Source organism: Hydra viridissima, unplaced genomic scaffold (assembly GCF_058129835.1).
Source record: "Hydra viridissima isolate aposymbiotic clone 2 unplaced genomic scaffold, HvirCarnegie_v1 scaffold_8, whole genome shotgun sequence".
Lineage (NCBI taxonomy): Eukaryota > Metazoa > Cnidaria > Hydrozoa > Anthoathecata > Hydridae > Hydra > Hydra viridissima.
The window spans coordinates 4946480-4971846 of NW_028324307.1; the positions used below are offsets into that span (position 1 = coordinate 4946480).

General features: G+C 29.1%; 4 protein-coding genes and 1 long non-coding RNA gene across 7 annotated transcripts in view; 3 read left to right on the plus strand and 2 right to left on the minus strand.

Annotated features, from left to right (window-relative positions):
- LOC149884697 (uncharacterized) overlaps positions 1 to 24510 on the minus strand; it is a 29681-nt gene extending 5171 nt beyond the window's left edge. For both annotated transcript variants that reach the window (XM_090095118.1, XM_090095119.1), the window contains exons 1-4: positions 23421 to 24510; positions 15226 to 15419; positions 817 to 990; positions 597 to 642 (exon numbers count right to left, since the gene is read on the minus strand). In XM_090095118.1, coding sequence (XP_089951244.1) covers positions 597 to 642; positions 817 to 873 — 103 coding nt within the window. In that variant the 5' untranslated portion in view covers positions 874 to 990; positions 15226 to 15419; positions 23421 to 24510. The remainder of the gene's footprint in view (positions 1 to 596; positions 643 to 816; positions 991 to 15225; positions 15420 to 23420) is intronic.
- Positions 1 to 25367, minus strand: part of LOC145186875 (uncharacterized) — a 110588-nt gene that overhangs the window by 11418 nt on the left and 73803 nt on the right. The window lies entirely within an intron of this gene.
- On the plus strand, positions 3170 to 7264 carry LOC149884698 (uncharacterized). Of its 2 annotated transcripts, none has more exons than XM_090095096.1 (6): positions 3170 to 3870; positions 3967 to 4134; positions 4373 to 4577; positions 4817 to 5001; positions 5194 to 6482; positions 6812 to 7264. In XM_090095096.1, the coding sequence occupies exons 4-6, from the start codon at positions 4929 to 4931 to the stop codon at positions 7154 to 7156; spliced, it is 1707 nt and encodes a 568-aa protein (XP_089951222.1). In that variant the 5' UTR covers positions 3170 to 3870; positions 3967 to 4134; positions 4373 to 4577; positions 4817 to 4928; the 3' UTR covers positions 7157 to 7264. The 2 variants fall into 2 exon arrangements, with proteins under 2 accessions (XP_089951222.1, XP_089951223.1); XM_090095097.1 differs by having other exon boundaries at positions 4836 to 5001.
- On the plus strand, positions 8470 to 12945 carry LOC149884699 (uncharacterized). Its single transcript, XR_016454777.1, has 2 exons — positions 8470 to 8762; positions 11954 to 12945. It is a non-coding gene; the product is annotated as an uncharacterized LOC149884699 (long non-coding RNA).
- On the plus strand, positions 15462 to 16350 carry LOC149884700 (pinopsin-like). Its single transcript, XM_090096028.1, has one exon. The coding sequence runs from the start codon at positions 15481 to 15483 to the stop codon at positions 16348 to 16350; it is 870 nt and encodes a 289-aa protein (XP_089952154.1). The 5' UTR covers positions 15462 to 15480.

Genomic DNA, 25367 nt, shown 5'->3' on the forward strand with positions numbered 1-25367 from the left:
TATATAAACAGGCCCTAAGTAAATCAAGCTTATTGTATTGAATGGGGCATAATGTTTGTTACCTCTATTGCATAATGTTTGTTACCTTTTAGGGGCGTTTCTGAAAGAGGCCGTTTCTGAAAGAGGCCGTTTCTGAAAGAGGCCGTTTCTGAAAGAGGCCGTTTCTGAAAGAGGCCGTTTCTGAAAGAGGCCGTTTCTGAAAGAGGCCGTTTCTGAAAGAGGCCGTTTCTGAAAGAGGCCGTTTCTGAAAAGAGACTGTTTCTGAAAGGCCTGTAAGTTATTATTTAGTTTTGAGAGTTTTATTTATCAGATTGAAAAACCTGTTTGTGCGACCTAATTTTTTAAATATTCACTATTAAGCATATTATGATGAAATAAAAAACGAGTGGAAAGCTTGTTAGTTCTGGAGGAAAAAAGTGCATATTAAAATGCAATCGAAGCCTTAATTCGGATTTTCAAAACTCAGCTGATTCGTTTCGAGATTTGATTAAACAAAAAAATTTATTAATTCGCAAGGTCTTCTCATAACTTATAATTACTTCATTAAACCGCTTTTAAATTTCTATGTATAAACTTCTTTTTAACTGTGTGCTTACCTAATGAAGCTGTCGATATTTTTCGGATCGTCAGTACAAGACATATCTGCAAAAGGTTAAAAAAAAAGGTTACAGTAATTTATTTTTTAATGATTTAAAAGAGGAGGTACAGCTTTATAAAATATGTTCGACAGGCCCGGAAGAGCAAGAAGATGCTTCCTAGTTCTGACGGCCCTGTTAAAAGAAAACAATATTTTTTCTGTGAACAAAGGTTTTTTACCAAATACCAAATGTGCCATTTATAAAACGCTTTCGTCTTCGTTCTTGTTAAAGTCATTCTGCGAAAGTGGTATCGCCTCACTGTCTATTACGTCTGAGAAGGTTAAAATAGAGATCTGATTCTCTATGATTGTGAGCTTTATTTAGCCAATTGCTGTTTCTTTTTCATCGCGATCTGCGTTCAATTAAAAAATTAAACTTTTATCAAACGTAATTCTCTTAAACCCGCTTTTCATCATTTTAACAGATTCTCATGAAGTAACAAAACTTATCAAAACGTGTATAAAAAAAATTAGCGAACGGATTTCAGTTGAAATTTTTTCTTATTTTAATTTTTTCTTTTTAAATTTCATTTTTTTTTTAATCAATAAAACATATTAAAACTTACCTTGTCGGCATGTTTTTGATTGATCGAGATATTTAAACTTACTCTGTCGGCATGTTTTTGATTGATCGAGATATTTAAACTTACTCTGTCGGCATGTTAAAAGGTTTCTTATGAAATTTAACGCCTCCACTTTATTTAAACATATTTTTTTCATATAATTTATTCATATTTCATGGAAAAATCATCGCGTTTAAGGCAAATGATTTAGAAGAATATATTTTCAGCTTTTTTGTACTAAATAACTGGATTTAAAAGTTTCAACGACAACCTAAGTTTAATCTTAGGACAGTTTGTATAGAATTATTTCCACCCTGAATAAAACTTGCGTTGAAAACCCGAAAATATTAAAAATGATAATTCTACAAAATTAAAAATGACTTTATTGTTAAAAATGAGCCGTTTAGTGCACAAATCGATTCACTCCATAAAATAGCTCTTCAGTTATAATTATCGACAATTCCACGATTATGTATAACGATATATTTCCAGTTATTGTCGGTAGTGGTCATTTGTTTTAGAGCATTTTAAGATGTCAAGCTACCATGATATAGGAGTCAGTGACACCCATTGCTCATGAAGTTACAGAGCCTTAATCAGTCTTCTTCAAGAACTGTGGCTTTGATTGATCACTATATACACCCTTTAGGCAACGTAAAATTAACTCATAACCTTTCTTTTCGGCAAGCATGTTGTTAAACTATGAACCAATACGGTAGATAAAGTAATTCACCATATGATAAAAATTTTATTCTACAATATAAGATAACAGATTAACATCAAATATGAGATACTGAAATTTTATAGTTAATCCCCCAGCAGCAAATAGTGATGGAAGTTTTAGAATAACTTCTAATTCTACACCATAAATATTGTCATCTTCTTGTATAAATTTACTATTTTTGTCCCTACATCTTAAGATAATTAACTATGTGTATCATTAAAGTTATGGTCAACCATGAACTTCAATAAATTTGGTCATATAAAACCTTAAATTTTTTTTCCCATTCAACTTGAGATGTACATAATTAAGCATCACAATGAAATTTCCCTAAAAAAATGTTAGTTTTCTCTCTTTTTTTTTTTTTTTTTTTTTTTTTATCATCAAGTAATTATAATTCAAAATTAGTTTGTTCTAATAAAAAAGATTTAATATTGAAAGCTTCATTAGAACTCATCTCATGTGATCAATTAAAAATAGAACTTTTTAAAATTTTTTTTCTTTTACTTTCAAAGAATGTTTTTCACATGTCTTTTTAAAATCAACTTTCACAATTAAAATGGTTTCCACTTTCGGTGCATTTATTAAAATGTGCTATTTTTTCATAAGCTTTTTGTTAACAGCTGTCTTTTTAGGTGAGGACTTCTGGTGAAACAATAAAGTTAAGATTATTTACCTCATGTTATTTACAATAAAAATGATGTTGATGATAAAATCTCGGGATTAGTTATTTCAAAATTTAACCTCTTCCCTCTAAAAGTTGAAAAAAAATTTGACCGCTTAAACTAATAGCGACTCTCAGAGCTTCTGGAAGAACACTTTTTATTAAACAGTCCTTAAAATTAACATATGAAATGCAATCTATGGTAGAATGCTCTTTTTAAATGCTTTGATAGCTGCAATCAGTGTTGCATTTTTTGTATTTTCCCCACTTGTCATGGTTTCTATTTATTTTTACCTTTAGAGCTGAGATTTGTGATGTGATAGAATAGGGTTTACAGTAATAATATATAAAGATATATAAAACAGATAAAACAATTGTTTAAGTAGGCACTCTCTCTTAGATTTACTTTCAAGAAACTTCATAACAGTATTGTTTATTACAAATAAAATATTAATTGTTTTTAGACGATAAATATGTCGGTAACCAATTGCTATGAAATATCATTAACAATACTGTACATTTATAAATACGGTGGAGAGTATAAAATGCATTTTAATAGAATAGTAGTATGCACGCATGAATGATTTTAAAAAAGGAATAAACGTTAGAAGTTGATTGTGGGGTAACACTTGCGCATCGCGATTGAATTTATATTCTTAAACCATATGTTTACATATGACATACAATGTTATCAATTTTATACAATGTTATGTCATCACGTAAATACTTGTTTTAATTCTTCCTTGTTTTCCATTATTTGTTGTAAATTTTTTTATCACTTTATAAAAAGTAAATATTAAGAAAACATTACCAAATGTTATTATTAACTATATGCTCGTTTAGAGAGCCGTGCAACGTGCTCTCACATTTTCACGAGTTTATGCGGCCTCAACATTTTAAAGATGTCCACTTTTTTCAAGGAGCGGTTAAATCCTGATATGCGGATGACAAAAGTAATACTTCAAAACAATGTTTTGAAAACACACCGCGTATATCTTTTTAAATGGATAATTTACGGTTGTCTACAATAACTGACAATGAAAAATGAAGACTTCTCTGTTTTCTTGTGGATATGACAATTGTAAAAGTACTTTCACACGTCGATATGATTTAAAAAGACACATGATCAAGCTCCATGGAGTCAGCGATGTTAGTCACAGTGGAAATTGTTTATGTATTTAATGTGGACATCGGTTCCATAAAATCAAAGATTTGCGAAAATACCTCAATCAAAGTCATAATATTGAATTCAGAATCGAGTTACTCAATTTTGATAATAAAGCAAGTAAGTCTGCTAATTGTGGCTAAAAATATTAGTTGAAAAATGTCAAATGCTATGTTAAATATATAGCATTAATTTGTTTGTATTTTTATTTAAAAGGTTTTGATAGCTGGAAATGTCAGTTAGAAGAAGAGAAGGGAAGTTCTTATGTTAAGACTCAAGGTGATGTTATTGGAAAAGATGGTTCCAAAACAAAGTATTGGCAATGCAATCAATGTGATATATATAAATCAAGAAGAACCGGAAAGCGCAGAATTAAGTCTTCAGGTAACATAGTTTTTTAGTTTGCTTTGTGACAAAGTCTTGTGTCTTAACATAGCATGGAATGGTTACATTTAGAAAATGAAGTTTTATTAGTTTTATATTTATATTTTAGTTGATATGTTAATTAAAATCAGATTTAAAATTATGGTAAATAAGATTTTTTTTGTGAAAGGTCTATGCATATAAATCTATTTGAAAGTCACTCGTGTGTAAGTAATACTTTAAATTTGTAATAATTTAGGAACATGCAAGATTGAGAAAAACTGCACATCAACCATCAAAGAAGTTACAAATAGTGATGAAAAAGTAAAAGTTGAAGTCTGCTATACTCATTATGGGCATAGCCAAGGCTATCATCACACATGGATAACTAAACGTCAACGCCAAGAAATTGCCTCTAAACTACAACAAGGAGTTACACGCAGAAAAATTCTAGATGATATAAGGTAATTTGTTTAAATGTTTATTGTATTTATATTGATATTTTTGCAATTGAAGAGCATTTTTCTAAACAAAACTCTATTAAATCTAAAGTCTATTTTTTCTGATCTTAAAATATTGGCATACACCCTGTCACTTACAAACCTTTTGATTCCACAGTCTGTAATATGATTCCAAACAACTAGTACATAGTAATTTGTTTTTTTATTCTTGTCATAAATGTACTTACAAATTTTTATGATAGAGATGATATTGGTTCTTAGTTTCAAAGAATTCATTTACTCGAAAACAGAGATATTTTAAACATTGGACGCGCTTTTGGATTGCAAGAAGTGCAACGACATGCAAATGACCAAATGAGTGTTTTATCATGGATCCAAGAATGGGAGCAACTAGATAAGACCCCTATTCTTTTTTATAAACTTCAAGGTAATTAACTTACTTTTAATGCTCTTGGCAGTAAATCTTAAAAAAAATTACTTTTATTTCCATATATTAAAAAAATTAAGTTTTATAAGCTTGAAATTTCTGCATTCCATAACGTTGTGGAAAGAATTTAGCAAACAAAATTCTTTTTTTAATATCTTAATAAAATCGTTTTTATAAAAAATTATATTTTAGGCCAAGCTTCATCTCAGCACGAGTTTAAAGATGAAGATTTTATCATAGTAATCCAGACAGAGGCACAGAAGGAAATGCTGGAAAAATTTGGGAGTAACGGTTTATGCTGCGACTCAACACATGGAACAACTGGTTATAATTTTCTTTTGATTTCTCTACTGATTATGGATGAGTTTGGTCAAGGTCATCCAATTGCTTGGTGTTTAGCTAACCATGAAAATGAATCATTCGTTAAAGTCTTTTTCAAAAAAATAAAAAATGAGGTTGGGACTATACAACCTAAATGGTTTATGACAGACTTAGCTCCACAGTTCTACAATGCTTTTTGTGAAGTCTTTAATCTTCAACCAAAATGGTTATACTGTGCATGGCATGTAGACAAAGCATGGAAAGAAGAATTGCGAAAAAAAATTAAAAGTTTTGAAATTGAAACAGTTGTTTACAAAATGCTTAGAACAGTTCTTGAGGAAACAAATGAAATTCTTTTCCAAGATAAATTATCATCCCTCATTAATAGGCTAGAATCCCATGCTACTAGTGAGTTTAAAGCGTATTTTTTAAAATACTGGATTTGTGTGACAAAAAGCTGGGCCTATTGCTACCGCGTTGGTGAAGGTATAAATACAAATATGTTTGTTGAGGCATTCCATAGAACTTTTAAATACAACTATTTAAAAGGAAAGTGTAATAAACGTGTTGACACAGTTCTTGTGAATCTTCTTAAATTTTCAAGAGATAAATTATTTTCTCGCTTGATAAAATTAACTAAAGGTTCTTTGACACAACGTATGCAAAACATTTATGACAGACATTTGAGTAGTAAAAAAATGTCTTATACAGCCATAAATAAGACTTCTGATGAAAATGTTTTCCTAATCAACTCTGAAGATGGGCAAAATAAATATGTTGCAACAAGACTGTCAGACAAGTGCAATACAGTAGGTTGTCGGTTGCAGTGTATAACCTGTTTTGTATGTACACATACTTTCCATTGCAATTGTTCTGACTTTCTCATAAAAAATACTTTGTGTAAACATGTACATCTGCTTAAGGACTTTTTAGCTGTGAACAATAAAGTTGATGATAAAGCTAAAAATTCAGTTGAACTACAGGATGGATACTCTTATAACGAAATAAATTCAATAAAATGCAACCTAGAGAAATTACACAAAGTTTCAAAATTTGAAGAAACAAAGTCTAAGACAGTGAACTTGCTCCATACCTTGATGCACCGTGTTAACAACTGTAGCAACTTGGATATTGAAGCTTTAAAATACATTGGAAAACAAGTGAGTAATGAACCATATCAATCTTTTTAACAGTTATTAGTTTTACATTAAACACACGCACACACTTACACAATTAAATATATTATATATATATATGTATATATGTGTATATATTTACATATATATATATGTGTGTGTGTGTGTGTGTGCGTGTGTGTGTGTAAATATACACACACATACATATATATAAATATATACACACATACATATATGTGTATATATTTACATATATATATGTATATATATATATATATATATATATATATATATATATATATATATATATATATATATACACGCACACACATATATATTGGAATCTATTTTAGATAACAACTACAATAAATACTTTTGATGCAATGTCAAAATATCATTCAGTGAAAGAAATAAAGACGTCGTCATTAGTTGCTTCCAACAAAAGAATTAAGCCTCAAACAAATTTTGTTTCAACAAAGAAAAAAAGAAAAGAAAAAACTAATGTGCGTTTTTGTAAACCCACTACTTATGAGAAAGAAAGTATCTTTAGGACCGAAAAGCTGAATAATAATGAAGACGAAAAATCTCTTAGCACTGTTGATGGAGTAACTCACAAAAGCTGTTCCAATAAACTTGCTACAATTGGGATTTCAACTATAAACTTAACGATTCCAAATATAAGTGTAAATATAGCATAAAGATTAGTTAATAATATTCAACAGTTGAATCAATTTAACATCTAGATTTTCTTATTTATTTTACATATGTATTTCTTCCTGACCTCAAAGTTTCTTTATTTCAGATTGCGTTTGTTTGTGTTTTTTTTGTTTGAATAATATAAAAAAATAAAGTAAACAGTTCTATTATAAGACAACCTTGTCCTTGGATTTTTAAACATAGTTTAAACATATTATATAAGGTATAGATATATAAATTAACAGAGTTAATGCCAAAGTGTATCAATTATTGTTCATAATTCATTTCTAAATTTCAAAATACGTTTCTTAAAGATTTAAATCTTTAAAGGTTTTTGTGCACTTTTAAATATATAAAAGTAAGTGCAAATATAAATAGTGTTTTGAAATCAGAAAAAATTGAATTTGTTGTGCAAGACAAAATTCAAAGTTATCCGTTTCACCCTTTGTTCACCCTTTGTTCACCCTTTGACGTTTCACAAATATACACCTTTTCAAGATGTAATTGAGAAAATGAAAGTTGTTAATAAGAAATCAAAAAAATGTAATTGAGAACATGATAGTTGTAATTAAAGAAAGTATAAAGAAGACAAAGTTCTTTGTATTTTGAATTTTGTAGTCCTAATATACATTGTAATTTATGGCTGAAAATAATATAATATCAATAGGATATATAAAGTCATGAAATGAAATGACACAAAATGAAAAAGACATTTGAGGTTTAGGCGGTAACTGGAAAAATGTTATTGGGTGTCAATTAAAATTTTTTTTATTTTTGTGAAAAATTTAATTGAGATTTTAGATGAATAATAAATAAAACACAAATAATTTAACTGAGTCGGTGAATTTTCAAACATGTTGTGTTTCTTGATTGCATATCGCGATTTCTAAATTACATGTTGTATTTCTAAATCACGTCTTACTTTTCTGAATTACAATTTTCAAGTTCTCAATTACATTTTGAAAAGGTGTAGAGCAATTCCATGGTCTCCTTAATTGTGTTTATAATACTAATTATCACATAAACTTCTTTTAAATACAAATTACTTCTTTGATAATAGTAGCAAAAACAAAAAAATTTTAAATTAAATTGAGTATCATTTATAAAATGAATTAACAGAGAAAAATAATTATTTAAAGAACTTTAAGAATTCGAAAATTTTTAAAATTGGAGAAGCGTTTTAACACGATTTAAGTAAACAACCGTAAATTATCCATTTAAAAAGATATACGCGGTGTGTTTTCAAAACATTGTTTTGAAGTATTACTTTTGTCATCCGCATATCAGGATTTAACCGCTCCTCTTTTTTCAGAGTAGGTACAAACGGCGGGGCGGAGCGGATCAGCGGGGCGGATCATTCAAGTGACACGGCACTTTTAATAGTTAAATTTCTGCAAACGAATTCAACCTGAACAAACATATTGCTAAATTTTTTTATGATGACTTTTTAATAAATGACTGTGCCAGTTTTGACAGGTTGCATAAAGCACCTTAAAATAGAGGTTATTGCAAATCTTATTGCCAAGAGCAATAATGAAGATAGAACAACTACACTCAACAATCCTAAGGCAGGCGAAGTTTATGTCATACAAGTGAATCATGGAAAAGGTTAGGCAGCAATATTTCAGTGCACTTGTATAGTATTTGTATTTTTTAAATATATTTGTATACTAAAATAGTATAATGTAGTAAATAGCATAGTTTTTGGATTATGCTAGTAAAAATCAATTACGATGCTTAAAGTATAGTTAGACTTTAAACACATTTAAAGAAGTTATACCTGTAATCTACAATGTAGACTGTAGCCTACATGTAGTCTACAAGACTGTATATAGCTTTGTTTCTTTTAATATGTTTAAAGTAAAATCTAACTTTACTTAGGCATAGTTTATCCTTTACTTAAGGCTATGCTACAGTAAAGCAAGATATCTTATTAATAAATATGAAAGGACTTCTAAATGTCATTTAACATTATATTGAATATTTTCAAGATGTCATTTAATATGCAACATTTTTTGAAGCTAAAAATTGTCTTTCCTACTATAATTTATTTGAAGATTTATTTATTATTGTAAAATGGCTCCATAGCAAACTTACATGCTTGTGTCTATTTTATATTATGTCAGTGTAAGACATACTATAGAAAATAATCTGCAGATTTTTAAATGACCTTTTTTATAAATGCTGTTTAAAAGTATCTGTGTTATGATTTTTTAAAATGTGAGCACCAATGTGCTTTCATTGTACTTGCTTAAAAACAATCATAAATTATAACAATATAGTAACTGCTATATTATTTAAAATATTATTATAATTTAGTAGTAGTATATAAAATGTGTATTATTATTATAATTATAATTTATTAGAGTATATATAATTTAGTAGTAGTATATAAAGTATAATTTAGTAGAAGTATATAAAGTGAGTTTCTAATTCATTCGCTGTTAACACATATCTATGTGTTAACAGTGAGTGAATTAGAAACTCACTTTGACAACTCACTTGTGATAATGTAGGTATATACTAATAAAAAGAATAAAAAATTTAAACAAAAACTGCTTAGAAGACTTAAGACCAAAAGTAATTTTTTATACTTTTTATTTGTATTAAAAATTTTTATTACTATTAAAACTCATTAAGTTAATTTTTTTAATGCAAAATATTTGTCTAATTTGTTCTTGAAACTATTTACATTTGTTGACTTGTGACAATGTTGGGGTGTTAGCCAGGAATATATTTTATGATAAACAGGAATATATCTATAATCCCGGTTCGAAGCCCTCATGTAACCCAAACATCTAGCCCTAAATTGGTGAGACATATTTTCAAAGTTATAACTTTTTAAAACTTTTTTATAAAATTAAACTTATAATTTTGCAATGAAAATAAAGTTAAAATATTTTTTCTTTTTTTGATAGAGAATTATCTCTAACTCAGATAAGACTAAATTTTTTTCGGGGAATCTTTATCGCAAAAATGTAGATCTTCCTATATTTATGAACAGTAATGTACTGAATGAGTCATCTACCCTTTGTCTTCTAGAATCAAATCTTACTTCTGATCTTAACCATCGGCTAAGGTTGTATCTCCTTACCATGCTTGCTACTTTAATACTCCTGATTCTATTCTCTATCCTCATTGATGTAAGTTCTATCTTTTTTATCCAAAAAAACATAGAACTTACATCAATGAGGACCTCAAAGGTATTATTAATTAGTATGATTAGTCAACAAAAAATTTAATAACATTGTTGGTTTAACAATAAACACAGATTAATTACTATCTAGGTAGCAATAAATTTGTGTTTATTGCTGATAATGAAATTAGATTAAGGTATTAGTTAACTTTATCATCATTCTTAATTAATATATTGTCAATATCATTCAATTTATTTTAGATATTATTGCATATATGTTCAACATAAATATTGTTTATTAATATGTTATCGTTCTAACTATATCAATCTAAATTTATTACTATATCAATCTTAATCGTTCCACTAATACATCAAACTTTGCCATGTTTAAATTGACCAATTTGCTCGCTTAATCGTTTATCTTAAAATAAATATGTTTTATGACAAATGCCCTGATGTTACTATGTAGCTTAACATGAGTGCATTTTTTGCCCTCATGCTATGCACATTTTGTGACATAAGGGCAGATTCGTAATTACATTCTGTGTAACTTAATATTGTTACGCAGGCAAAATATTGTAACATGAGGGCAAAATTCGTAGTGTCAGAGCTAGGCAATTCCTAAAATGAGGCCAACTAAGATTACTACTACTACTATACTACTACTACTACTACTACCACTACCACTACTATCACCACTACCACTACTACTACTAAAAAAAAAAAAAGAGGCATTGAATTTTGGAAACTTTAAACCCATTGGGAATTCTACAGTATACTCGGTCCCATTTGGCTAATGATTAGGCTAGCTAACACCCTGAATATGTTCCATAAATTTTCTGTTTTGTTAATAAGGAATTTGTACCTCGGTATAAACTTGGTTTGTTCTCAGCTGTATTTTTTATTATTACCTCTGCATGTTTTGAACTTTGTTTATTTGCTTATATTTTTGCTCTTTTTACTCAACAATTTTGGTTGTCCTGATTACTGTCACTTAATTAATATGATGTGAAGGTGTTCTCCATGTATAAAGCAATTCCAATAATTCCAGCAATTTCCACATCTATTTTTATTTTATACTGTGGAACCTTTGTTGAGTTGTTAAACCATGCTCTTTTTAGTTCACACAAAAGTTTAAATTCTCCTTATTTGTTGCCAAGTGATGTTGCATGTAAATATTGTGGTTGTTTATTGTATATGCAATGTATATGTGTGTGTGTGTGTGTGTGTATATATATATTATTATTATTATTATTATTATTATTATTATTATTATTATTATTATTATTATTATTATTATTATTATTATTATTATTATTATTATTATTATTATTATTATTATTATTATTATTATTATTATTATTATTATTATTATTATTATTATTATTATTATTATTATTATTATTATTATTATTATTATTATTATTATTATTATTATTATTATTATTATTATTATTATTATTATTATTATTATTATTATTATTATTATTATTATTATTATTATTATTATTATTATTATTATTATTATTATTATTATTATTATTATTATTATTATTATTATTATTATTATTATTATTATTATTATTATTATTATTATTATTATTATTATTATTATTATTATTATTATTATTATTATTATTATTATTATTATTATTATTATTAGACGATTGGCGGGCAGATGGGTATAGGTGGAAAAGACGTTAACGCGAAGACTCGTAAATGATAAAGCGACAATTAGAAAAGTCAAAAAGAACGATCAGAAAAGACTAATACACGATGATTCACCTATCTGTCACGTAAGTAGACAATAAAATGGAAAGAAGAAAAGTTAAAAACAACTGAGAAAAGACGTAAACACGAAGACTCATCAACCTGCCATATAAATAAATGTAAAAGATATCGCAACTGGAAAACAAGCAAAAAGCTATAAAAGCTCAAATAAAAAAGAAAGAATCTAGGAAGTTGGTGTTTTTTTTAGAAGAGATTTAAAGAGGATTTTAAGAGAAAAGAATTTTTAAGAGATTTAAAGAGGATTTTTTAGAAGAGAAAGAATTTTGTGATAAGAAGAGTATTTTGATGAATAAGCAGTTTAATAAGCAGTTGAATAAAAGAATTTCAAGTAACATTTTGTTTTTAAGCAATAAACATTCACTCTGGCCGATGACAACAGTAGGCGGATCACCTGATATAAATCGGCGGATCACGTTTTTTTTTTTTTGTAGAACAATCATTAAACTTTACAGTTTCATTTAAACAATCAAAATATTAGGCGAATCACTTAATATAAATTGGCGGATCACTTTGTTTTTTGGTAGAACTATCATTAAAACTTATAGAGTTTGATTTAAGCAATAAAAATATTAGGCGTATCACTTCATAAAACTAGGCGGATCACTTGATATAAATTAGCGGATCACCTTGTTTTTTTGTAAAACAATCATTAAAATTAAAGGAGTTTGATTCAAACAATCAAAATATTAGGCGGATCATTTCATAAAAATTTGGCGGATCATCATGTTTTTTTGTAAAACAATCATTAAAATTAAAGGAGTTTGATTCAAACAATCAAAATATTAGGCGGATCATTTCATAAAAATTTGGCGGATCATCATGTTTTTTTGTAAAACAATCATTAAAATTAAAGGAGTTTGATTCAAACAATCAAAATATTAGGCGGATCATTTCATAAAAATTTGGCGGATCACTTAATACAAATTGGCGGATCACTTTGTTTTTTGAGTTCATAAAATTTATAAAATATTATAAACTTATATACTTTTTTTTGTCGTTTAATAAAATTGTAATATGCAAATTCCTTCTAAATATTATATCTTTAGTGAATTTAAACTATATCTGAATCGTTTTGTTTCTTGTTCGTTTAATGAAATATAACTCGCTTTAGTAACGTTTAAATGATCCGCCCCGCCGTTTGTACCGTTTAAATGATCCGCTCCGCCCCGCCCTTTTTTACCTACTCCTTTGCATATCCCATCAGCCTCCTTTGTGACTTATAAATTAAAAGCCTATTTTCATAGCCACATCTTTTAAAAGCATCAGCATGAACAACAATTATATTAACCTATATTATGTAATTATATTAAAGAACTTGTCTAAAATAAATTTTTACATAAAATATAAGGCGCTATTACACTTTCTCCCCCCTATAATAGTATAATATTTTGGATTAGTAAATGTAAGAATGTAAAAAATTCTAAAAGAATTTAAATAATCAACCGATGTAAGTTATGTTATATATTTTCAAATCAGTAAAACAATGCATCTAAATTTTTTTTTTTTTTTTTTTATGTAGAGGTAGCTAGCCTAGTGCTAATATGTAGAGCTAGCCCAGTGCTATTGTTTAGCTATGAAGAGTATATGACATAATATAAATATGTAGGCAACAATCCCTTAAAGAACTTAAATTAAAGATCAAAAATGCGGTGTAATTTTTATAGAATTAAAAAAATTTTAGTAACAAACTTAAAAAGAGATCTTTAAAAGAAAAAAGCTTTGAGAAGTACAAACAAAGCGGTTAAGTTTTAACAAAAACTTTTCAACTGAGTTTTTGTGAGCAGTAAAGAAAAAACCATAACGATAGTAAATTTAAAAAATACCCCGGCATTCGATGTCATTAAACAACTTCTACGATAAACTCATGAACAATACCCGATCTGAAATTCAGGTTTAATGTAACAAAAATCGATAGCAGGTTTTTGTTAATGGGAAAAGGAAAAGAAAGAGGGCCATGCCAATCAACTCTACCTCGTAACCCACCAGTGAATTTTTTATGAATTTAGTACGCATAGCTGTGTAAAATTTGATGCTGTGTTTACCTGCAAGATCTTGTCAACTGCATATCACTATGAATGGCTCATATCACATTTGTACCTCTCATATCACATTTGTACATAATTTATTAAATTTATGTGATAACAGAGGGAGGAGATATTACCAGTAAAACATCTAAATGTTGACACATTTACAACTCGTACCAGTCTTTTAATGACGTAAGTATATTTTTGGGTCTGACCAATCGGTGTGCTTAGATAAAAACAGGTTCACATAATAGAATAAATTTTGAAAGTAGTTTTCCGGAAACTAATTAGCTTTTATTTATAAATACTTTTAAGTAAATAAAGCGGACTATTTATTCATTTAATTTATACAGTTCTTAAATTTGGTTCAATTTTTTAAGATGTCAAATTTTTATAGATTTTTTGGTTGTTGTTGTTGTTGATTTTATCTTCCCCCCTTCAAGCAACAAAAAAATCCTAGCCCCCCTAATAGCGGACTCGTCAGAAAGGTCAGATAATCTAAGTAAGTAATGCAAAGATTTGTGAAGATTTGGAACTGAAAATTTAAATAAAGAGTAAGCTAAAGAGTAATCGCTATTTAGTTTTATTTAAGTTTATTTACTTTATTTTAGTTTTAATGTTTTTTTGATGTTGGACATTGTCCAGCCCCACATCAGCTTATGCAAAATTAGATTTGTGCGAAGATTTTTAAAAAGCCTTTATTTTCAAAAGTATTTCCAAAAATCTAGAAAACGAAAGTCTTTACTAAATATAAGAGACATTTTTCTCGCTGACACTAACCCGAGTCTATTTATAAGCATAACCACTTTTTATGTGTATTAGGCTTTTCCCATGAATGAAAAAAGCTCATAAAAATACCCTTCTAATTTCAATGTTTTCTCTCACGTTTTATGTAACAATGCACACTTAACATTAAAATGCCTTCGTCTAAAATAAGGACACAACCCAGAGTAATAAACAAACAAAAAACAATAACAAGCTTTAAATTATTAAATCTGTTGCACACCCGATTTTCATGTATGGTTTTAAAAACAATCATCTTTTTTTATAAAAAAAAGGAAGAAGAAAAAAAAAAAAAAAACAAACAAGTTACAAAGAAAAAAAGAAAATTAATTTTCACCTGCATTATGACGTTGTTATGCTGTGTCACGAAGTTCTAGCATCATCTTGGATGTATTTATAAAATGTAGTAATTCACTCAGAGAATTGGGTTTATTTATCCGGAATACTAAGAACTTACGGTTTCTGTTACGCGATATTCTGTCTATGCGAAGAAGTTTCATACCACATTTTATACTCAACTAATCCTATTCGCTATAACAAAGAATAAAAGCATACGAGGAAAACATTTTAACAAAAAAAATATTATTTTGAAATGGTCATTATCAAAATAATATTGTCTACTGTTGTTTTTTTTACAGTATTGCTCAATACATCCGCCGCTTTTTGCCTCCTCAAAAGAAAGCACAGAAACAACTACGTTGTTTTATGTTTGAATTTGGTGTTTAACGATCTGCTGCAGAGCGTCGCTGGATATTTGCCAACACTTTTTTTTCATAAGAGTTTAATAAATGGTACAACGTTATGCAAAATATCCGCCTTCTTTATTTCATTTTCAGCGTTCACTACAATCAGTTTGTTATCAACCGTTGCTCTATCTAGAATGGTTCTCGTTTATGCACCGTTTTTGACTAATCGTGTCAAATATAAAAGTTTGTTCAAAAAACTTGGACCTTTGTCTTGGATATATGCATTTTTTTGGTCTGTCTTACCACTAATGGGCTTTTCTTCATACGCTTTGGAAGCAACTCGTTCTCGTTGCCTAGTAAACTGGTTTCCTGTATCCACTTTTAACAGAGTTTATTTATTATTATTAGTTATATTTTGCTTTATTATCCCGAACGTTGTAATTTTAACTTCGTGTTTGTTTACAGCAAGTGTAATCCGTAAAAAGTTCAGTTACTTTGCGCGTACTTACGGAGGAGAAAACTTGGAAACCAAAAAATTCAAAGAGAAAGAAAAAAGGGCGTTTTCATCTTTAATATTAATGGTTTTGTCGTTCACTATTTGCTGGATGCCGTATGCGATTGTTGGGGTCTTGTCAGCTTTTACATCTCTTCGTTTACCGATGTGGTTGCTTGAAATAGCGGCTTTGTTCGCTAAATCATCTACATTGGTAAATCCAATCATATATGCGTTAAAAGATAATTTATTTCGTTATATTTTTAAGCAAATAAAGTTATAACCAACTGTTTTGTTGATGTTCTATAAGCATTCTACTATTTGGAAAAATATGGCCAAGGCATGCAAAAAGTGCACACTTTTAAACATTTTTCATTAACCAAGAAAAATCCGCGCTTTTATATTGATTTATGTAATCTCACAATTTTTACAATCATAAAGGGTTTCTATTATACGTATTCCATGCTGGGAAGAAGTATTGTGTAGGGAAAAATTTGAGGCTAGGGAGGTCTCTTTATCTTTTACTTTTGTATAGGATAAGGGGATGACGAAAGAACAGAAGATCTTAATTACTTCTTTAAATTTTGAAACTGAAACATTCGCTTTAAATGTTCATGCTAGTAATTTAGGGTAATTAGTGTTAAAGTCTCAGATAAAACTCAAGCAATTTCTAAATTGTATATATGCTATTTGACAAAGCTAAGACGACCACTTTGTGTAGAACTTGGGAACGACTTGTGTTAAGTTGCATTCACGCCTTGTTTTCAATCACAAAAATTCTCTCTCTAAAATTCTTCTTAAAAACTTTAACATCTCTTTAAAACTCCGTCTTCCCCATTCTTGTTCTCCTACTCTTCATCCAACCGTCAATCTCCTTTTTTTTTGAGCTTTTTATAGTTTTTGGTTGTTTTCGGTTGCGATACCTATTTATCATACTGTTGTAAAAAAATGAAATATTGCTTGATGTCATGACCCAGAAAAATTCTTTGGGGGCATGATTGTACTATTATTGGTGGTTACTAGGTTATAAGTCCCAAAATCTGCTTACACCGTCCGTGGAAGAAAATCCATTCTCAAATTTGCATAAAATCGCATTAAAAATGCTACAAAATATTTAACTCTAGAGCAATAAAACTTAGTTTTTTATAACTTTTACTTTAATCCACTTTATAAATTTTGACAGATTGTGTTAACTAAGTTGTTTTGAGAAGAAAAAAAAATTGGAGCTTTTTTTAATTTAAAAAAGAATATACAAGTTATTTGTACCAAAAAAATTTAAGAAAAAAATCGAACTTACTTTTTTATAAATTATTATGATAAAGTTCTCAGAAAAAGCTTGAGCATTAGTTATTCAATCCAATTTTTTGATAGATTTAGTATCTGAATTAACAAAAAATGCCAAGTCAAGCAAAAACCCACGAAGAGAACAAAAAGACTGTTTGTGTCTTGGCAAGACTATTAGCTTTTTAACCAGCTTCTTGACAGAAAAAATGCAACAAATTCTGAAGCAGCCAATTGGCTCTAATGATCCAAAAGTTCCAACTGGCATTTGTGAGCGTTGCCGTTTCAACCTTAGGAAGTTTGAGGAAAGGAAGCTTCAAACCCAACTACAGCTGTTTGACTTCTCCAATATCAAAGTCCGTCGAGTTACAAGAGATTCAGTTTGTGATTGTTTGATTTGCTCAGTTAGCAAAGCAAAGCACAATTCCCCACGTCCAGTCATGGCAACCCAAAAACCTAAAGCAAACCAGAATCAGTTGAAAGAAGATGTTCTCAATGCTTTTCAATAGTTGGCAATGGTCTTCCACACAGTTGGTCAAAGTCCACTTTGCGAAAGAATTTAGCAGAAGTTGTGTCAAAGGACTTTGTTGCAGCTGAAAGAGTTTTAGCATCAGTCATTGCCAACAAGGAAGCTTCACCCCATGGAACTGTTCTTCTTAGCAGACCAGAGGGAATAGGAGGCCACTCTTCCAGATAACATTCCAGTTCTTCCAGATAACATTGTATTAGATATTTAAAGTTTTAGTTTCATATTTTAAGTCTATGTAATGCATAATAATGTAAAATCTTTCTTAACTATTTCAAAGGTTCATCTTTAAGAGCAAGAAGACTTTACAATAAAGAACCAAAACTGACAGCAAAAGATCTTGTTTATATGCAACACAACACAGGGCTGTCCAATTCTAGTGTGAAAAAGCTGGTGTCAACACTAAATCAAGTTATTTCACGTCGGATTGTAGAAAAGAACTTCCTCTCTAAGTTTGACCAGTTGAGCAAAAAACTTAAAAGTCAATTTTCCAAAACTTGGATCAAAGTTGCTACTAGCAAGGGCACAAATCAGGTGGATAAACTTGTCATTCACTGCAAAGACTTAAAAGCTCTTTGTCAGCAAGTTCTTGAAACTAGAAACCTCTCTGATGACTACATTATGAAGCTGGGAGTGGATGGTGGTGGTGGTTTTCTAAAAGTAAGCTTTGGAATCATGGAAAAAGTTTCAGTTTTAAAATCTCTGCCACCAAAACGACTTCTCACCAATTCTCTGGCCAAATATTCTGGTGTTAAGCGTCAGTTATTGATTGCCATTTCTGAAGATCTCCCTTTATTTTGTCCCGTGATATGAAGCTGTCAAACATCATTTGTGGTCTACAAGCACATTCCAGTGCACACCCATGCTCTTGATGTGACATTTCATCAAAAGATCTTGCTAAGTGTGGATCTCTGAGAACTTTTGGATCAATCAGAAGAGATTATCAGGCGTTCATTGCGACTTATGCAAGCATCAAGAAAGCAAGTTTATTCAGAAACTCCGTTCATGAACCCATCATCAATGCCTAAGATGCATCTTTTGTTCTTGATGTTCTTCCACCCATGGAGCTTTATCTGTTGCTTGGTGTCGTAAATCATCTTCTACAGTCTCTCTCAAAAATTTGGACACATGCTCCTGAATGGCTGGCGTCACTTCATATTCAACAGCAGCCATTTCATGGTGGACAACTGGCTGGAAATGAGTGCAGGAAGCTTTTGAAGAATGTGGATGCTTTGGAGAGATTAGCCCAGCAGCACTCTTTCTTTCCAGCTGTTCCCTTTATTGACACACTAAGAAAATTCAATGGTGTTGTCCATGCTTGTTTTGGCAATACTCTTGATTACAGCTATGCTGAAAAAATTGAGCAGTTCAGAAACTTCAGGGCACCACCATCACTCCCAAGGTTCAAGCTGTCATTCACCATGTTCCATAATTCATCCAACTCCACAATAGCTCTTTAGGAATTTATTCAGAGCAAGCAACTGAAGTCTCCATCATCTTTTTAGAAACAATTGGCAAAGGTACAAGAGACCAAGCAACCACCCAGAATATGAAGACAGACTGCAAAGATGCATCACAGGCTTCAACAGCAAAAAAATGAATTAGGAATATTACAAGTTTTGACGTTTTTCTCGGGAAAAAATAACTAGAATTTAAACTTTTCTTTGTAAGAATTGAAGAATTGTTATTTTCCAGTGAATTTACTGCATAAATCGTTTTGTTATGTTTTTGGGATGAATAAAAGTTCTTAAAACCAACTTTGTTAGTTACTTACCAGCTATGTATTTAATGGGACTTATAACCTAGTAACCACCAATGGTAGTACAATCATACCCCCAAAGGATTTTTCTGGGTCATGACATGAAGCAATATTTCATTCAATATTTCACAACAGTGATCATTTAATTCACATTCGTTTACATAAAGCGAAACAGCGCTATGTTATTATGCGCATGCTCCAGAAAAAGAAATTGTAAGCGATGTAAACATGAAAAAAATTTATGATTTATCAATAGTAGCAATCCTAACGTTTTCTCAAAGAATTTTACAAATAGAAATCTTCTTTAAAAAATGTAACTTGGGATAGTTCCTATAATAAGCAAAGTATACATATGTCTTAAAAAAACCTTAAAATTTAATTGCGCGCGAATGTTAAGAACTGAAAAATCAGCTGTCGGTAAAGGTAAAACCTAAGAACTTTAAAGTCAAAATAAAATAAAATCTGATCGTAGAATTTCCAGATTTTTTTTTAATACTGAAATTTAATCTATATACAACATTACAAAGCAAGTTTTACTGAGCATTCAATATTATGTTGATGGCTTATAAGTGATGACAATATTGAACTGGTTTTGACTTGTTCTAAACTATGTACAAGTGCCACGACTCAAGGAGATAGCGTTGTTTATAAATTCGTATTCTCTAAATAGTTGCTGAAACCTTGTCTGGAGATGAAAAAGTGGTTAAAAATACTCCTTTCACCTTTTACAAAGAAGAGAACGGAAAGTTTGAAATAAATCTAGCACCTTAGGGTAATGTAAAAGATATATTAACACATATTCTCACTCATCTTGATCCACTAGAAAGATTATAAATACTTTAAATCTGAAATTATAAATACTTTAAATCATTTTCAAAATTTTTTAAAGCAAAGGACTACAGAGTCAACATCAAAGTAGTCATGACATGATATCAAGAACAAATAGAAGATCTGCATTTTTCAAGATTTAAGTGAATGAAGTTTAAGTAAGAGAAACAAGTAATATATGTGTATATATATAGATATATATACATATATATATATACATATATGTATGTATAATTATATATATATATATAGTATTGTAGAAATTATGTTAATACTTCCAGTAAGAGTGCTGAATACAGCGTAGAGACTATTTATTATTATTTATTATTTAATAACAATATTTATTTATTATTATTTATTATTTAATAATAATAAATAAAAAACTTTAATGCCATCATAGCAGACACTCCATAGCACTTTTTTCGTATTTTTTGTCGTTAAGTCTTTTTACGTTTTAGAACATCTGATGATCGCTTTTGCGTGACACTTTCATTAACGTAATATAAACCAAGCTAATTATTTAGTTTGTATAATAATAATAATAATAATAATAATAATAATAATAATAATAATAATAATAATAATAATAATAATAATAATAATAATAATAATAATAATAATAATAATAATAATAATAATAATAATAATAATAATAATAATAATAATAATAATAATAATAATAATAATAATAATAATAATAATAATAATAATAATAATAATAATAATAATAATAATAATAATAATAATAATAATAATAATAATAATAATAATAATAATAATAATAATAATAATAATAATAATAATAATAATAATAATAATAATAATAATAATAATAATAATAATAATAATAATAATAATAATAATAATAATAATAATAATAATAATAATAATAATAATAATAATAATAATAATAATAACAATAATAATAATAATAATAATAATAATAATAATAATAATAATAATAATAATAATAATAATAATAATAATAATAATAATAATAATAATGTTGACACCGGACAAAACAAGTCCAACTTTTTTGATTTGTTTCATTTTCTTAAATCTGGTCCGTGTCAACGTCACGGAAGTTTTTTTAATAATTAAAGGAAGTATCCAGAAGTATCCAAAAATTTCCAGAAGCATGCAGAAGCTTCCAGAAGTTTCCAGAAGAAGCATCTGGAAGAATCCAGTAGCATCCAGAAATATTTTTATGACTTCAAGTGCAAAAATGGCTCCCGACAGTCTTGGATTGGAACTAAGAAAGAAAATTATTGGCGATTACGTAAGTGGAATGTCACAAAAAAGTATTTGTGATAAATATCGCGTGAAAAAATGGACCGTATCAAGACTATGTTCTAAATATCGTTCTACGGGGAAGTTGGCAGCAGATAACAAAAGTGGAAGACCGCGTTCCACCACTTCTAGAGAGGATTCTATGATCATCAGATCCGTCAAGAAGGATCCCTGGATATCATCAGTCGAGATACAAAAGCAATTAGAGCTGCCTGTATCGGACCGAACAATCAGACGACGTGCTATTGAAGCCGGATTGTTTTCTCGACGCCCTGCAAAGAAACCGCTAATTTCACTAAAAAACCAGAAGAAAAGACTGCTGTTTGCTACATCTCATATTGACTGGAATGTGCAGAAATGGCGAACTATCCTGTTCAGTGATGAATCGAAGTTCAACATCATTGGGAGCGATGGCATTTGCCGTGTACGTCGACCGGCCGGAAAACGCCTCGATTTACGTTACTGCCATAAGACCGTGAAGCATGGTGGAGGCAATGTAATGGTCTGGGGGTGTTTTTCTGCTAACGGTCTAGGTCAAATACATTGAAACGATGGAATAATGGACCGTTTCATGTATAAAAATATCCTGAAAGATGTTGTTACCTCATGCTGAATGGAATATGCCAATAAAATGGGTTTTTCAGCAAGACAACGATCCGAAACACACTGCAAAAGTAGTCAAGCAGTGGTTTCAAGACAACCTATCGGTGATGGATTGGCCACCTCAATCTCCGGATCTCAACCCTATTGAGAACCTGTGGGAGATCGTCAACCGCAGAATTAATTGTGAAGGTGTTCGTAATAAGGATCAACTGTTTGAACAAATCCAAAAGGCCTGGGCAGCGATTCCACAAAGTTTCATTGATCACCTGATCGAATCTATGCCTCGAAGATGCAAGGCTGTGATCGACAACAAAGGATTCGCCACGAAATATTGATAGCGAAATACAGCTTGGTCAACATTTTGTCGAGTTGCACTTGTTTTGTTCAGAAGGAGATTTTTTTAAACAACTTTTTTTAATACTTTTGATTAATTTGTTAATTTTCGTGTACAAATAATGAACTTTGTGATGAATAAAACTTGAAGAACTTTGTCTCTAAACAGTTACATAGTTATTTCTCTAAATTGAAAAAATGCAGCACTTTTATATAAAGAAACTAAATTAGCATTATTTGGTTGCAAATGTTTTGTCCAATACTGTATATATTGTGAGGGCGGCGGATTTTATTAATTAATTTTTTTTTTATTTTATGTTAATTTATATTTGATGTGATGATAAAAAAATGTGACTGTGGCGATTGGTTCTATGTAAGTGTAATGGTAGCGCAAATATAGAGAGTGATAGAATGTGAGGTAGGACTGTTAGTGTGTAACGCAGATGTGGTAAAAGCGCGATAGGAGCATCAGACTTTTTAAATAAAAATTGTTTACTCAAATAAAGCAATAATAAAAAATATTATAATGATAATGTTGCCTTACTTAAAATGAAAGCAAAAGTAAAAATACTTACGACTGATATTTCTTCTTTTCTTACTTATTTTTCTTAATCAATATTCTCAATTATTTCTCAACAATATATATATTCTCTTAATATCAACTCATACAAATAACAATACATTAATACTTATAACAACGCAAATTGAAAACTACTCAAATACATTTCCTTACCAAATCCTTCTCATAAGTTCCTCTTTAAATTGTCCATAAATTCTTTTCATTAAATTCTCTTTAAAATCTTCAAAAATCCTTTTCTCATAAATCCTCTTTTAAAATCTCTTAAAACTCTTTTAAATCCTTTTCTCATAAATCCTCTTAAAATCTCTTAAAACTCTTTTAAATCCTTTTCTCATAAATCCTCTTAAAATCTCTTAAAACTCTTTTAAATCCTTTTCTCATAAATCCTCTTAAAATCTCTTAAAACTCTTTTAAATCCTTTTCTCATAAATCCTCTTAAAATCTCTTAAAACTCTTTTAAATCCTTTTCTCATAAATCCTCTTAAAATCTCTTAAAACTCTTTTAAATCCTTTTCTCATAAATCCTCTTAAAATCTCTTAAAACTCTTTTAAATCCTTTTCTCATAAATCCTCTTAAAATCTCTTAAAACTCTTTTAAATCCTTTTCTCATAAATCCTCTTTTAAAATCTCTTAAAACTCTTTTATAATCTTTCATAACTCTTTCTTAATTCATCTTCAAAACTCTCTTTAAAACATTTCATCAAAATTTTCCCGAAAACATCTCTCCAAAGAGAGGGCTCCAAAAATCTCCCCAAATAAAAGTCTCTAAAAAAAATCTCAATAAAAATCTAAAAGATTTTCTCAACCGTTCCTTTTCTATCTGTCCGCAGGTGTTATTTTGAATTCTCGTCCAGACAATAGATTTCTTTTTTTTTTTTTTTTTTTTTTTTTTTTTTTTTTTTTTTTTTCAAGTTCGTTCAGTACTTTAGTTTCAACTTCTGAGTCATGGTATTCTTTAAAACAAGTCTTACTAGTTTTCTTTTTGTTAGTCTTTATATCAGAGTGGCTACAGAACTTTCTAGAACTTTACTAATTAAAATCATATCATTGTGTTTCAAGTCGTGTTTGCGAAACAGTTTTAATCATTTATGGTGTGACTTATTCATTTTTCATGTTATTAGACATGTGTGTCCACCTGGTGTTTTTTTGGTTGACTTACTCTTTTCCTCGTTCGAATGTAGCGTGTTTGAGTCGGGTAAAACTTAAAGATAATGTTTACAATTTTCTTCATCTTCCCTCCTCACAATATATTTATCTATGTTATGTTAATTATAGTTCATTGTTCAATAGGTTTATATATATTTATCCATGTGAGTAACAGATGTAACGGTAAAATCGATTGTCCTTAGGGTGAAGACGAAAATAATTGCGGTAACTTTTCTAATTTTTTTTTTTACATTTCTTTTGAGTTTTCCGAAGTTAAGGTAAACTCAAGTATTAAACTTTCTAAGCATTTTAAATAAATGAACTATTGAACTATTATTAACATAACATAGATAAATATATATACAGTATTGGACAAAACATTTGCAACCAAATAATGCTAATTTAGTTTCTTTATATAAAAGTACTGCATTTATCTATGTATATATGTAGTAGTCTTACTTAAATGCTATGGCATGCTGCTACTCGACAGAATCTTACCAGACTCGCACCAGTACTGGCCCGTTATTAATATAGTCAATACGGCCTGCGATGAATTGCCATAATTCTGGCCCGGTGTCGTGTGCTGTCTGGGTTAGTACTAACAGTTACTTAAAAATTTTGGGCTTCTAGTACTAGTTTCATATAAAAAAAAAAAAAAAACGTGTAATGTACATATACATTAGGAGCCTATATTGGAAAGGGTATTTTAAAACCAGACATGATTAAAAAAAAGACCATTAGCTTTTAGAAAAACATAAAGCTTACCATTAGTACTTTTATTGCTTAAAAAAAGTTACATCTTTAAAAAAATAAATGTTGATTGTAAAAAGTAATCACAAAAAAGGTTTTAACAAAAAAATGTAATATTTAAATGCAGACTTGCATTCAAAACATATTTGTTAACCGTCATTCTAAAGTCTTTCTACAAGCACATTCTAGAATTACAGTCCGTT